Below are 12,426 nucleotides of genomic sequence, written 5' to 3' on the forward strand. Positions count from 1 at the left end.
ATATTTGACACAATTTATACACAAAATCATCAAGTACTTCAAATCATGAAATTAATCAATTTCATCATCCCTTACAAAATTCACACATTAATCATGCTTGTTTTATTAACATAATTAAACACAAACCCTAGCATGCTTCTATCATTCAAGTAATCCAAAAAAAAAACACAACTAATATATACCAATTTAAATTCTTACAAACACCCTATCATGTTTCTAATGAATATATAGATGACATCAAATAAATTAAGAATGACAAACATGTATCAATAACATAAAATACCAATATCTGTATATGCCTTCACATGAAACCTAGCATGTTCCTATTTTCCAAATAACATGACCAAAATCATAGAAACATCAATAGAAACATAAACAAAACTTCACATGTATTATCTACACATGCCTTGGTCGAGACCTATATGAGATTTATACTCTTGAATCTAAAAATATATAACCACCTAACATGTTTCTCATCAAGCCATCATAACAATAGTGCAAAACATACACCAAGGCCAAAATAATCAAAACATTAGTTTTCTTTCAAAACATGATTTTCGAAAACATCCATCAATATCAAAACAACACAAACATAATATCCTTACCGAAAACACCAATCCACATTCAAACCATAATCTCTCCAAAATAAAAAAAATAAAACAACAACAACCATAGAATGAGGGAGGAATCCAATACCTCTCTTGATAGTAATCAAGAACCCAAACTAGAGTCACCACCTTCCTCAAATCCTAGGGATTTTCAAACATCATACAACCAAAGAAAGAAAACAACAAAATATTCTTAGATTAAAGAAGAAGAAGACTCTTAACCAAGGATTTAAAACACCAATAAATGAGTACATACCTAGGGGTTTCGAAACCCTTTCCTTCTTCTCCTTCACCTTCTTTCTTTCATCCTTCTCTCTCTCTAGCTCACATGCACTCTCTCTCTTACTCTCCTTCTATGGTTGGTTGGCTCTTCAAGCAAATGAGGCCAACAAAAGAGTTTCCTTCCCCTTTTATTCCCTCATGGCCGAATACCCTAGCTCCCAACAAGAAAAGGAAACTAATTTCTTTTATTTTATTTAATCCCTTGATTTCCTATATTTCTAATAAAGAGTGGTGGCCCTTCCTTTTTCCCATCCAATTTCATATTAATGTGGGATTTAAAAAAAAAAAAAAAAAAACAACCCTCCTAGCTTGTGTTCACACTCCACACGCCACACTCCTCATTTCCTCTTCCTTTATTTATTTATTTTTTCTCGTAATTAAATAAAATAAATCTAATAAAAGAAAAAAAAATGTGTAGGAAATCTATACAAGTGCATTATACAACCATGCACATGCACACACTTAATAATTAGGGTGCATTACTACCTACCATGCACCTTAGTGCATTCAACAAAAACTCAATTATTCACATTTAAAAAAAATAACAAATAAATAACAATTAACAATTAAATTCACAAAATTCTACCAAGCAATTCTAACAATTAATTTAAACAAATAAATAAAATAATTCACAACACTTAACATTAAAGAAAATAAAGCACAAAATTTAAATAAAATAATTAAAAAAATTTGGTGCGCTACATGCCATTTCAATGGAGTGGTTGTTGTCTTGATGATTAATGTTGCTAAACAATCAGATCACCGACATTAATGGAATTTTCCTGTTGTCAGAGGTCATTGCCGTGAATGAATCCAGAGGAATAAGACGTCAGGGGGTTTTTCCTTCCGTTTTGTTAATGGAGTTTTCCTGTTGTCAGAGGTCATTATCGTGTATGCTTATAACGACACTGCATGAACGTAATTATGTTAGTCCAGATAAAAATTCTAACATTGATTGGTTGAGAAAATGTAGAATCTTAAAATGAGAATACAAACAAATAAAACGACATTAATGCAATATTTAGAAGAAGATCATTTTGAAATTACGAGGGTGTTTGACTCTTTAACTAAAATACTGAATTTTGTTTTTAAAACCTAAAATACTGAATTTTGAAATACTTTTTAAAAACGAAGTTACAAAAAACATAAAATTTTGAGAACAACAAAAAATTGTTTTCAATTGTTCTCAAATTTTTTTCTCACATAACATTTTTAATTATTATTATCTCACATCACTTTTACTCTCATTAATTTATCTCTTCTCACATTTTCTCTCTTCACTTTCTCTAACATCACTTTTGATCTCCTTATTTTCTCTCTCATCACTTATTATCTCATTATTTTCTCTCTTATCACTTCATATATCATCATTTTCTCTCTCGTCATTTTTTCTATCTCACAATTTCCTCTCTCATCACTTTCTCTCTCATTTTTTTCCTCAAAATTTATCTCCTTATTTTTCATCAGTTTTTCTTTCTCATTATTTATTACAAACTTTTAAAAGATTTTTCTCTTTGTAAATATATTTATTAATTTTTTATTTAAGATTTTAAAAAAATAAAACAAAAAAATTATATTAAGAAAACATTAACCAAACACCTGTTGTTTTTTTTAAACTACAAAAAATGTTTTTTGTTCTAATTTCTGAAAACATAATTTTAAAAACAAAAAACTGAAAACAATGCCAAACATGCTCTATATTTCTTGAAAATAACTATCAATTTTATTAAAATCTTATAAGTGTATTAGAAAATAGTGAAAAATAAAATAAAGGAGAATTTTATAAAATTTAATAAAAATATGTGTATTTATTTTTCCTATAATGTAATGGTGCATATTTTGTCAATAACTATAATAATGTAAAATGGTGCAATTTGTCTTTTCCAAGTAGGAGAGAGGTGCCTAAATAGGAAAGAGCGTCATCGCTTCCTTCCTTCCTTTTGCTCCCCTGAGAAAAGCTATGACTGAACTGAAAGCAAAGACGGGACTTGAAGGAACTGGTTTGGAATTGCCAAAAAATCGTTATGGAAACTTGAAGAGCGCTTCAGCTGATCAAAATTTGAAACAAACTCTTACAGATATCAAGACATCCAAAACTCCTGTGAGATCTTCATTCAACTCTTTCTTTAATTCTCATTTTTTAATGCAAGTATTTTTAAAGAAAATTCACTTCCCTATTGACAGGCGGTCATCAATTACGGTGCATCTTGGTACATCCACCATTCTGGGTTTTTTGTTTGTTTGTGTAATTGTATTCTTTTATTGTTGTGCACGCAAAATGTTTGATGAAAGTTCTCTTTGAACTAGATAGTGTTGAAATTTCAGTGCCTTCCAAAAGATTTTAATGTGCAATTTTTATTGGGTTTTTAGGTGTGGTGTTTGCAGCCAAATTCTCCCATCATTTTGTAAGCTGAGTAACAACTTTCCAAAGCTTTCATTCATCTATGCAGACATTGATGAATGCCCAGAAACTACTCTGCATATTAGGTATACACCTACCTTTCATTTTTATAGAGATGGTGAAAGAGTAGATGAGATGTTTGGTGCTGGAGAAGAACGGCTTCATGATCGGTTATGGCTGCACTCTTGAGTATATTGATTCTATCGATCTTTAAGTATTCAAAATTATATTCATATTCACCTATAAAGAACATTCGTAGTTCTTGACTTTCTTTTTTATAATTAAATTGTGTCAATGAGAGAGTTAGCTTTGAATTCGTTTACTTCCTCTTTTTTCCATTTTGATGTTTTTTAGTGGAAAACTGACATGCCCTCTTCATATTAATGAACTATTTACACTAACATAAAACACTTGTACTGCAAAGTGAGAAATCATTTAATAAATTGTAAATCAATTGATATTATATAGAATTCGCAATATTGAATCAGCTTAGTTTTCTCAAACAATCACTTGCAGAATGGAAAAATTTGGAAGGAAAAAAAATATTCAAAAAAGAATTACAAAACGGGACAAGACTCGAACAATTTGCTACTCTAATGAGCTAAACTCAAAAGCACACATCTCGTATAGCCACATTTCTCACTCGTTTACTTGTTGAGCCTTAAAAAATAGACGCATGCATTGAAGCTTTCTTTATTCTTCACTCTCAAGCCAAACCATGGCTACGATAATAACCACTTCGACCTTGACAACCCTCTTATTTAAGCCTTTGGCTTGAGGATCTTTACTGTCTCCCAGGTGAAATCAGGATCATCACGGCCAAAATGACCATAAGCAGCAGTCTTCTGGAACCTGAAGTTGCCTCCTCTCTTCAAGTCAAGATTAATGGACATCATCCCAGGCCTGAAGTCAAAATTCTCCTTGATGAGAGCCAATATATCCTTGTCTGGAATCTTTCCTGTCTTGTAGGTGTCAACAAAGACAGACAGTGGCTCTGGTACACCGATTGCATAAGAAACCTGCACGATGCAGCGGCGGGCAAGCCCTGAAGCCACCACACTCTTTGCAGCCTGCCTTACAATGTAAGCACCACTTCTGTCCACCTTGGTTGGGTCCTTCCCTGAGAAAGCACCTCCACCATGAGCACCCCAGCCACCATAGGTGTCAATAATGATCTTACGGCCAGTAAGCCCTGCGTCTCCATGTGGTCCACCAATGACAAATCTGCCTGAAGGATTGAGGTGGAAGATAGTTTTGTCATCCATATACTGAGCTGGGATCACAGGCTTAATGACATGTTCTTTCAGATCAACGGCGATCTGTTCATTTGTCACTGTCTCATCGTGTTGAGTTGAGATGAGGACGGTGTGGACTCTGAGAGGGACCATGGCGCCATTGTCGTTCTTGTACTCAACGGTCACTTGGGTCTTACCATCTGGCCTCAACCATGCACATGTCTTGTTCTTCCTCACCTCAGTGAGCTTGGCACCAAGCTTTGTTGCCAGGACATGAGTGAGTGGCATGAGCTCTGGGGTCTCGTCAGTGGCATAACCGAACATGTGGCCTTGGTCACCGGCTCCAATCTCCTCAGGCTTCTTGGTGAGGTGTCCATGGACTCCCTGAGCAATGTCTGGGCTCTGTTGCTCGATGTTAACAAGGACCTTGCAGTTATCAGCATCAAGTCCAACATCTGGAGAGGTAAAACCAATTTCTCTGCAGGTGTCACGAACTATCTTCTCGTAGTCAACAGTAGCCTTGGTGGTGATCTCACCAAACACCATAACCATGTTTGTTTTGGTACAGGTTTCACAAGCGACTTTGCTCTCTGGGTCTTGCTCCAGGCAAGCATCGAGGATGGCATCTGAGACTTGGTCACAGAGCTTGTCTGGATGTCCCTCGTTAACAGATTCGGAAGTAAACAGAAAGGTATCCATCTCTATAACCTGTGCATTACATTAAAAAAGAGAAAAATTTAGCAAAATGTCAGATCTCAAATATGCCCAGAAGGCCAGAAATAAAATGATAAGATCTGGGTTGCATCGGTATGTTAAAAACAGATCCAAAAAAAATACGAAATTTGATTGTATCGTGGAAAGTAAAATCTGGGTGTGGTTGCTTTTGAGTTTCAGTTGAGAATCAATGACAGAAATTTATATAAAGCTCCACAATTTTTAGATTCAAGAGACAAGATATTCATGTTACATACAATACTACATTAAAGAATATGCATAAAGACAATTATCGGAACTCAGATCTAGGAAAAGGGTAAAAAACCTGTGAATGTGAATGGGAGACCTTCTTCAACGACAAGAAAATGTGAGGGAGGAAGTGAAAGATATAATTTTTATGACATATATATAGTAAGAGGACGTGGGGTGGAGAAAACCATGGTTACGTCTGACTCGCTCTATGTGTTTTCAATGTCCTTTTTAGGTAGAGGCAGAATGCTGACTTGTCTATTTTTTATTGGCTGAGATTCTTTGAATACAATTTAACTATGGCCCACCACAACCACAAATGGAGCGGTGGTAAGAGCTCCATTGACCTGTGGTGGTATGTCTCATTTCATTTCAGATCTTGCCAACTAAGAATTTGGGTTTGGGTGGTGGTGTCCAAATCATAATGTAGGTAAAGAAAGTCTTTTTATGAAGATCTGTTTATAAGTAACTAAGCCCCATAAGCCAACTTGCCTTTAAATTAAGCCAACAATTTTTGCTCTCTTTTTACTTTTTGAATTTTTGTTTGAATTTGTCCGATTTTTTTTTTACATTAGATATATGCTTTTGGGTAGTTCTCAGGTGCACCCAAAAAGGGCACACTGGTGCACCTACTCTAGTTTTTAGTTTTGAAAGTATTTTTAGCGTAATTTTATTTTATGGTCGTATATATTATAGTTATTTAGAGCATACTATAAATTTTTGGAAAATTTTGAATAATTTACAATGTAGAAAATAAAGTTCAAATAGTTTGTTGTGTGACTGTCTTTTTATGCGTGTGAAAGATAACTTGTTTGAATTTTATTTTCGACATTGTAAATTATTCGAAATTTTCTGAAAATTTACAAAATGTTCTAAATAAGTACAATGTATACGCTCATAAAAAAAATCAGCGAAAAACTTTTCGAGACAAAAACACCAAGTGAGTGCACCTGAGAATCCTCATACACTTTTTAGGTACAAATACTTAGTGATGTGATAGTATTATTAACCACTCATTTGTGTTTGGTAGAAAGAAGAGAAAATAGAAGGGAAAGAAAATGTAGGAGAGATGAAAAATTAGAAGGAAATAAAAGAAAGTACAATTTTTTTTTAGTTGTTTGGTGTGTAAGAAAAAAAATGGTTTATTAGGAAATTATTATATATCCTTAAATTATCAATATAATTGATTTTTGTGTAAAAATAATTTAGTAATTCACACTTAATGTGTTTTTGTAGAATTTTTTTCCTAATTATTTGGAGAGGAAAAATTTGTGTGGGTCCCACTCATAATATTGAAGATCCCATTTTTAACTTTTCTCTCTTATATTTTATTTCTCCACCTTTTCTTCTCTACCAAACATAGGATAAAAATTACATGATCCCATTATAAATAAGTTTGGTTAATTTTAACATCATTATATATGCATTTTGTATATCGAAAGTATAGCATCACTTTTTTAACATCATTATAAACAAGCAAATTGTAAATGACATTGTAACAATATATTTTCGTAGATTTCATATGAGATCTCTAAGTTCAATAATCAGCAATTTCATACTCTTGATGGTTCTTATATAGAGTATAATGTTGAAGTCTGATAAAAAAAATGTAATAATGTAATTTAAAGAATATTTTACCGTAAGTAGTAGTGGAGTGGAGTGATGACAAAAGGACTTACAGTCACTTTTCTGTCAGCCATCTAGTGATCAATTTCTGCAAGTTTTGTAAGGTTATGAACTATCATAAAAATGTAAATGGGGCATTCATTTCATTCAACAAAGTGGCATTTTTGTCAAAAGTTTCAATGATATGAGTCGGTGCTTCTGCATACTAAAAGATTTGCTTCGGGTTTTACTGCAATTTAGGAGTGAAGCTTCCCACCGACAGTTGAGTTTTTTTTTTGGACTATATTACATATAATATTGTGTATTATTATATTACTTTGGAACATAATATTAAATGTCACATAGTGGGGGCTAAACAAAGACAAAAGGGCCGATCCAAGAACATTGAGCTCAACACTTTGAAGGGGTTTCCCCTCTATACTTGACAGCCTGCTAAATAGTAAATCTAAGAATGTGCAGCTGTGTTGTTCTTTATACTTTCACACTCTCTTTCTTTTATATTTTGGTTTTAAATAATCAAGCGATGACAAGTTTTTAGTCCAAGTCTTTGCTGTCAAATTAGTTCTAAAGGAAAAAGGAACCATTGAAAAATATTGTAACAAAGAGCATAGTCATAGTTAGTAGCTTAGGCCAAGTTGAAGTCCAAGGGCAGCATGAACAAGAAACAGAGTCATGATCCCACTCCCTAAAATCCCATGAACATTTCGCAATCCAGGATTTCCCTGCACAAAATTATAGTGAAAAAAAAAAGAAAAAGAGTGAGAAATATAATAAAAAAATATTGGGGTCATACTCATAATAGACAGAATAAAAGATCACATAATAGAAAGTACACCTCAAATAATGTAGGTAATATGGTTTGAATAGCAAGCAGAGAAAGGCCAATTAAACCAGTAACAGCATGTGGGCTGCAAACAAAAAGATTAGCTATGATGTATTAGGATTATAACTTTGAATGCAAGAGTAGTAGTTATACACTACAAAAAAAATAGACAAGTTTTAGTTCAACCTGACAATTCTCTTGGGTGTTTTATGTATTAAGGTATTAGGACACTTTGAATACAAATTAGGACTCTTTCTATATTTAGGTGATAAAGGGACACAAGTCTTTGGGTAGTTTAGGTTAGGACTTAATAAGCTAGCTATGTATACATATATAGTAGTTGTTTTCTTATATGTGTACATGTTTATATCTAAATATAACCTAGAAAACAAAATGTGATTTTGGCCAAGTGGGGATGTTAAAACAGTACCTCTCCAAGATGGGTTTGTCTGAAGTGAGAAGTGATGTTACTCCACCAGTTGCTCCAAGAGCAAAAAAGAAAAACATCCCAGCCAAAAGCTTTGGATGCAAGTCTTTGGCCTTTGCTTTTTCTTCCTGAAAAATATCGAAACAAATAATTTATAAATCCAAGGCCATTGCTAACCAAATAGTAAGGATAAAGTAGATTACATTAGTGTTCTTTATTTCTCTTACCAAATCATCAGAGAAACGTATTCTGAAACCCAAATAGGTTCCATAGCCACCCATGGCAAACAGCACAACTGCCTGTTTAATGAAGCAAATGGTTTATATTACATAACACTTGAAGCATGATACTAATGGAGAAAAGGAGCTTTGAAAAAAAGAAAGAAAGAAACTTCTCATTTTGAATTACCATATTTCCAGGATGACCCCAGTGTACAAGCCAGTGTGGAAGATTCCATGACTTTACTAGCTCAACAAAAGGTCCAAACACAGACCTTATAGCCCCAGCTGTTATCCAAACTCACATTGTAAGGACTAAACATTTTATAAATAATGTGTATGCACATACATATGAAGAGACTGAAAACAAAGAATACCTCCAGGTAGAGCAGCCACAAACAACAGAGGCAAAGGATTAAAAGAATACAAGAGGGTCTCATGGGTGTCACTGAGCTCTTCCATTTCTTCTTCATTAACCTCATTAGACTCAAGCACAACCTCACAAAATGTGTTGTTTTTCATCAAAAGAGGGGAAAGAAGAGGTCTTCTCCTTGTCGTTTCAATTACATTAGAATCTAGTTTAAAGCAGGTGGTGGAGGGGTTGGCATGGTTTTTGGAGAAAAGTGAGAAGTTGGGAAGATTGAGGGAATGCAGATGATGAAGAGCAGTTGCAGAAGCAGTCACCATAGCCATTTTTGATTGAGCCTGCAAAATATAGATAGAGAATAAGAGAAAGTAAAGAGATTTGATGGAATTGAAGATAGGCTAGGCAGGGCTAAGGAGTGGGAATGGCAAGGAAAGAGACACGACCATTCGTTTCAGAGTTTAATTACTGGAACCAAGGAAGAAATGTGTTTAATACTTTAATGTAGTATTCACCAATTCAAGGATTCTTCTCCACGTGTTCTCAACACCAACCCAAAGACAACCACTATTGTTATGGCTCCCACCATATTGCTTGAAAGTTCACGATGGCTGTCAATTGGTCGCTTTTTTTTTTAAGAAAATTGTCCTCACGCGCCAGCATAATGAAATATATTTTGAGGAAAATACTATTTTTATTGATGATTTAAATCGCAAATATTATGGGTAGAATTTGTAATTACTAGGCTGTGAAATTATATTAATACAAAATATGGTTACTTATGAGTTTTTATTATCATGTTTGGCAAAACTGTTAGTAATTACACACAAAATAATATTATGTAATAAATACATTTTAAAATTGATAGTAATTAGTAATGATAGTATAATTATACTCAATTCTCATAAGGGCTATGAGAATTTGAAAGTGTAATTAGGATCTTCTCAATTACCTCCAATTACATAGTTACTTTGTAATTATATGGTCAGACAAACACATAAAATCAAGTAATTGCTCTGAATTACACCTAATTCCAATTACAGAGTGGTTATCCAAACACACCATAAAAGACAATCCTAATTAGGGTCAAAATGGTAATTTTAGGTAAATTTTGCTAGGTTTAAGATTTACTATGCTTTGGATTAACTTATTTCAAGATGCTTTTAGTTTCTAGATTAAAAAAAATATTTTTTGAGGGTGTTTAGGTAAAAAATAAAGTGTTTTATAATTTAAAATGTAGTTTTTTAGAAGTTAGTATTCCTAACCTTTTTTAAAGAGAAATTGGTGAAAATAACATATTTTTTAAGTGGTTTTGCACTCTCGCCTACTTTTGATAATTTTTTGCAAAATGGGCTCTTTCTAAAATTTTCGACCAGCTGTCTAAATTTTTCGACCACCTATCTAAATTTTCGACTAGCTCTCTAAATTATGAGATGATATTTTGTAAAGAATTATTAAAATTAGGCTAGAATGCAAAATGACTTTAAAAAATAGGTCATTTTGTCAAGAAACCTTTTTTTTTAAAAGTGTTGGAAAAACTTTATACATGATCTTTATTTATTTTCATGTATATCTAATATTAAACAAATTAATACGAGATAGCCTAAAACATGTTTCTAAAATTGAATTCAAATAGAAACAAAGAATATAATACTTACATTATACGCAGTGGAATTAAATAGCCATTCCTTCAATTTCTCTAACTCTTGTATCCTCTCTGTCGCAGAGTATTATCAAGAAACTGAACCGATCTTCTATTTTCTTCACAATCTTCCAATGTATCCTTAGAACCACCTAGACTAGTGTGGGCAATTCTCAACACATGAGATAGATATAGAGAGAAGAAGAGAAAATAACAAAGAGACTTAGAAAATGACTTGTGTTTAGAGAGAATCTAAAACTATCAGAAAACTAGTGATTAAACTTATCTGTCATCTCAGAAATCTTAACTTGTGACTTATCTCTAAGCACTCCTTTTATAGACTCAATTAAGCCATTTAATTTAATTAAAAAATCAATAAAATAATATCCATTTTAAAGCCCTAGGTCGAAATTATCATGGGCTTTAGGCCCGTGAAATTTCCCATTTGATTATAAGCCCATTGAACTTAAAATCAAGACATGTATTATTTTCTATTGATTTAATTAATTAAATAATTATTCAAATCCTTTATCAAATTAATTATTTATAATTTGAACATTGATTTAAACTTATTTATTAATTTAGATACCAATTTATCTTAATTAATAAATCTGCCATAATTTCTCCTTCCTTCTCAAAATTACACAACTCTGTGAAACTATCCAAAATTGACCTGATCAACTTTGATAATTCTAATTGATAATTAAATCAATTAATTGAGACTATCTAGATGATTTTATCCAAGGTACAATGTGGATCATGGGCCTATGAAATCAAGCTCCAATAAGTTATCATAAATCTAACAAATAAATTTACTAACTTATTAATTCCTCGTGACTCCACTATAGACTCGGAATTGCACTCTTGAATTCATAGAACGCTCTATAACAAATATAGATACGTTATTAATTATCCATTGTTACAACCATAATTGTCACTCAATCCTCTATAGACGCTCTACAATGAGATAGGACTAAAATACCATTTTACCCCTCATTGTATTTTATCCTTAAAACACTTAGTTCCTTGTAAATGATATTTCAGTAAACTAATTTAATTACTAAAATGAGATCTCTATCATTTAACACCTTGAACCAAACTAAAAGGAAACCTTCGTTTCACTTCTTCATCAGAAGCTATAGATGTTCATATCTATGATTAACACTCCCACTCAATTATACTACAGAGTTCCCAAGATGTAAGTATGGGCTAATCCGTAGGGTAAGCTGGTAACGAACAAGTCAAAGAACTCAAATAATATAATCAGTTAGAATACTAACCACTCAGAATTGAGATTGAATTGACATATGGTCAACTATATGATATGACTAGAATAGATAATAACGGTATGTTTACTTATCTTATCAACTGTCAATATCGGTCTTGTCCGATGTAAGAAATACATCCGATCTTATCTACTTTGCTTATGTTCTGGAAAGAACATAACACTGTAATTTGTAAGTAGATCATATCGTAGATTGGCAAGTCAATGTAAATTCTGTGCACCGACTAATCTTAGGACTAACTTATTTTGAACATATAATCATATTTATATTTCACTGTGATTACATCACTATAAATAAGATTAGTTATATGCTCGGGATTTAATATAAGTTTATATTAAACAAATAATCATGAAAATAAAACATGTGAGCAAAGTGATTGACCAAGTCAAAAAATGATTTCTATTCTTTTATTGATAATAAAATGAGATTACAAAGAATTTGGGATTTAATTAGGGCATAAAACCCCAACAAACTCCCATTTGCACTAATTGAAACTAATGCCTTAATTCTAATAATCCCATTTCCTTGATATGCTTATCAAATGAAGCTTC

General features: G+C 32.6%; 3 protein-coding genes across 4 annotated transcripts; 1 reads left to right on the forward strand and 2 right to left on the reverse strand.

The window, feature by feature from the left end:
- Positions 1-2,765: 2,765 nt before the first annotated feature.
- On the forward strand, positions 2,766-3,613 carry LOC133831161 (thioredoxin-like 3-3). The gene is made up of 3 exons (XM_062261363.1): positions 2,766-2,991; positions 3,075-3,100; positions 3,261-3,613. The coding sequence occupies exons 1-3, from the start codon at positions 2,851-2,853 to the stop codon at positions 3,478-3,480; spliced, it is 387 nt and encodes a 128-aa protein (XP_062117347.1). The 5' UTR covers positions 2,766-2,850; the 3' UTR covers positions 3,481-3,613.
- A 112-nt stretch (positions 3,614-3,725) lies between these two features.
- LOC133831159 (S-adenosylmethionine synthase 3) lies at positions 3,726-5,697 on the reverse strand. Its single transcript, XM_062261360.1, has 2 exons — positions 5,566-5,697; positions 3,726-5,234 (listed from the first exon to the last, which is right to left on the reverse strand). The coding sequence occupies exon 2, from the start codon at positions 5,223-5,225 to the stop codon at positions 4,053-4,055; it is 1,173 nt and encodes a 390-aa protein (XP_062117344.1). The 5' UTR covers positions 5,226-5,234; positions 5,566-5,697; the 3' UTR covers positions 3,726-4,052.
- Positions 5,698-7,487: 1,790 nt separating this feature from the next.
- On the reverse strand, positions 7,488-9,417 carry LOC133831160 (uncharacterized). 2 transcript variants are annotated; one of them, XM_062261361.1, is made up of 6 exons: positions 8,961-9,417; positions 8,774-8,871; positions 8,593-8,664; positions 8,369-8,493; positions 7,951-8,023; positions 7,488-7,837 (listed from the first exon to the last, which is right to left on the reverse strand). In XM_062261361.1, the coding sequence occupies exons 1-6, from the start codon at positions 9,274-9,276 to the stop codon at positions 7,733-7,735; spliced, it is 789 nt and encodes a 262-aa protein (XP_062117345.1). In that variant the 5' UTR covers positions 9,277-9,417; the 3' UTR covers positions 7,488-7,732. The 2 variants fall into 2 exon arrangements, with proteins under 2 accessions (XP_062117345.1, XP_062117346.1); XM_062261362.1 differs by lacking the exon at positions 7,951-8,023.
- Positions 9,418-12,426: the final 3,009 nt, after the last annotated feature.

This window comes from Humulus lupulus, chromosome 4 (genome assembly GCF_963169125.1).
Source record: "Humulus lupulus chromosome 4, drHumLupu1.1, whole genome shotgun sequence".
NCBI lineage: Eukaryota > Viridiplantae > Streptophyta > Magnoliopsida > Rosales > Cannabaceae > Humulus > Humulus lupulus.

Coding starts and splice junctions, on each gene's coding strand:
- LOC133831161 (XM_062261363.1), top strand. CDS start 2,851: ATGACTGAACTGAAAGCAAAGACGGGACTTGAAGGAACTGGTTTGGAA. Junction 2,992..3,074: donor TCAAGACATCCAAAACTCCT/GTGAGATCTTCA, acceptor CCCTATTGACAG/GCGGTCATCAATTACGGTGC. Junction 3,101..3,260: donor ATCAATTACGGTGCATCTTG/GTACATCCACCA, acceptor TTGGGTTTTTAG/GTGTGGTGTTTGCAGCCAAA.
- LOC133831160 (XM_062261361.1), bottom strand. CDS start 9,276: ATGGCTATGGTGACTGCTTCTGCAACTGCTCTTCATCATCTGCATTCC. Junction 8,665..8,773: donor GGGGTCATCCTGGAAATATG/GTAATTCAAAAT, acceptor TTCATTAAACAG/GCAGTTGTGCTGTTTGCCAT. Junction 7,838..7,950: donor TATTACCTACATTATTTGAG/GTGTACTTTCTA, acceptor AATTTTGTGCAG/GGAAATCCTGGATTGCGAAA.
- LOC133831159 (XM_062261360.1), bottom strand. CDS start 5,225: ATGGATACCTTTCTGTTTACTTCCGAATCTGTTAACGAGGGACATCCA.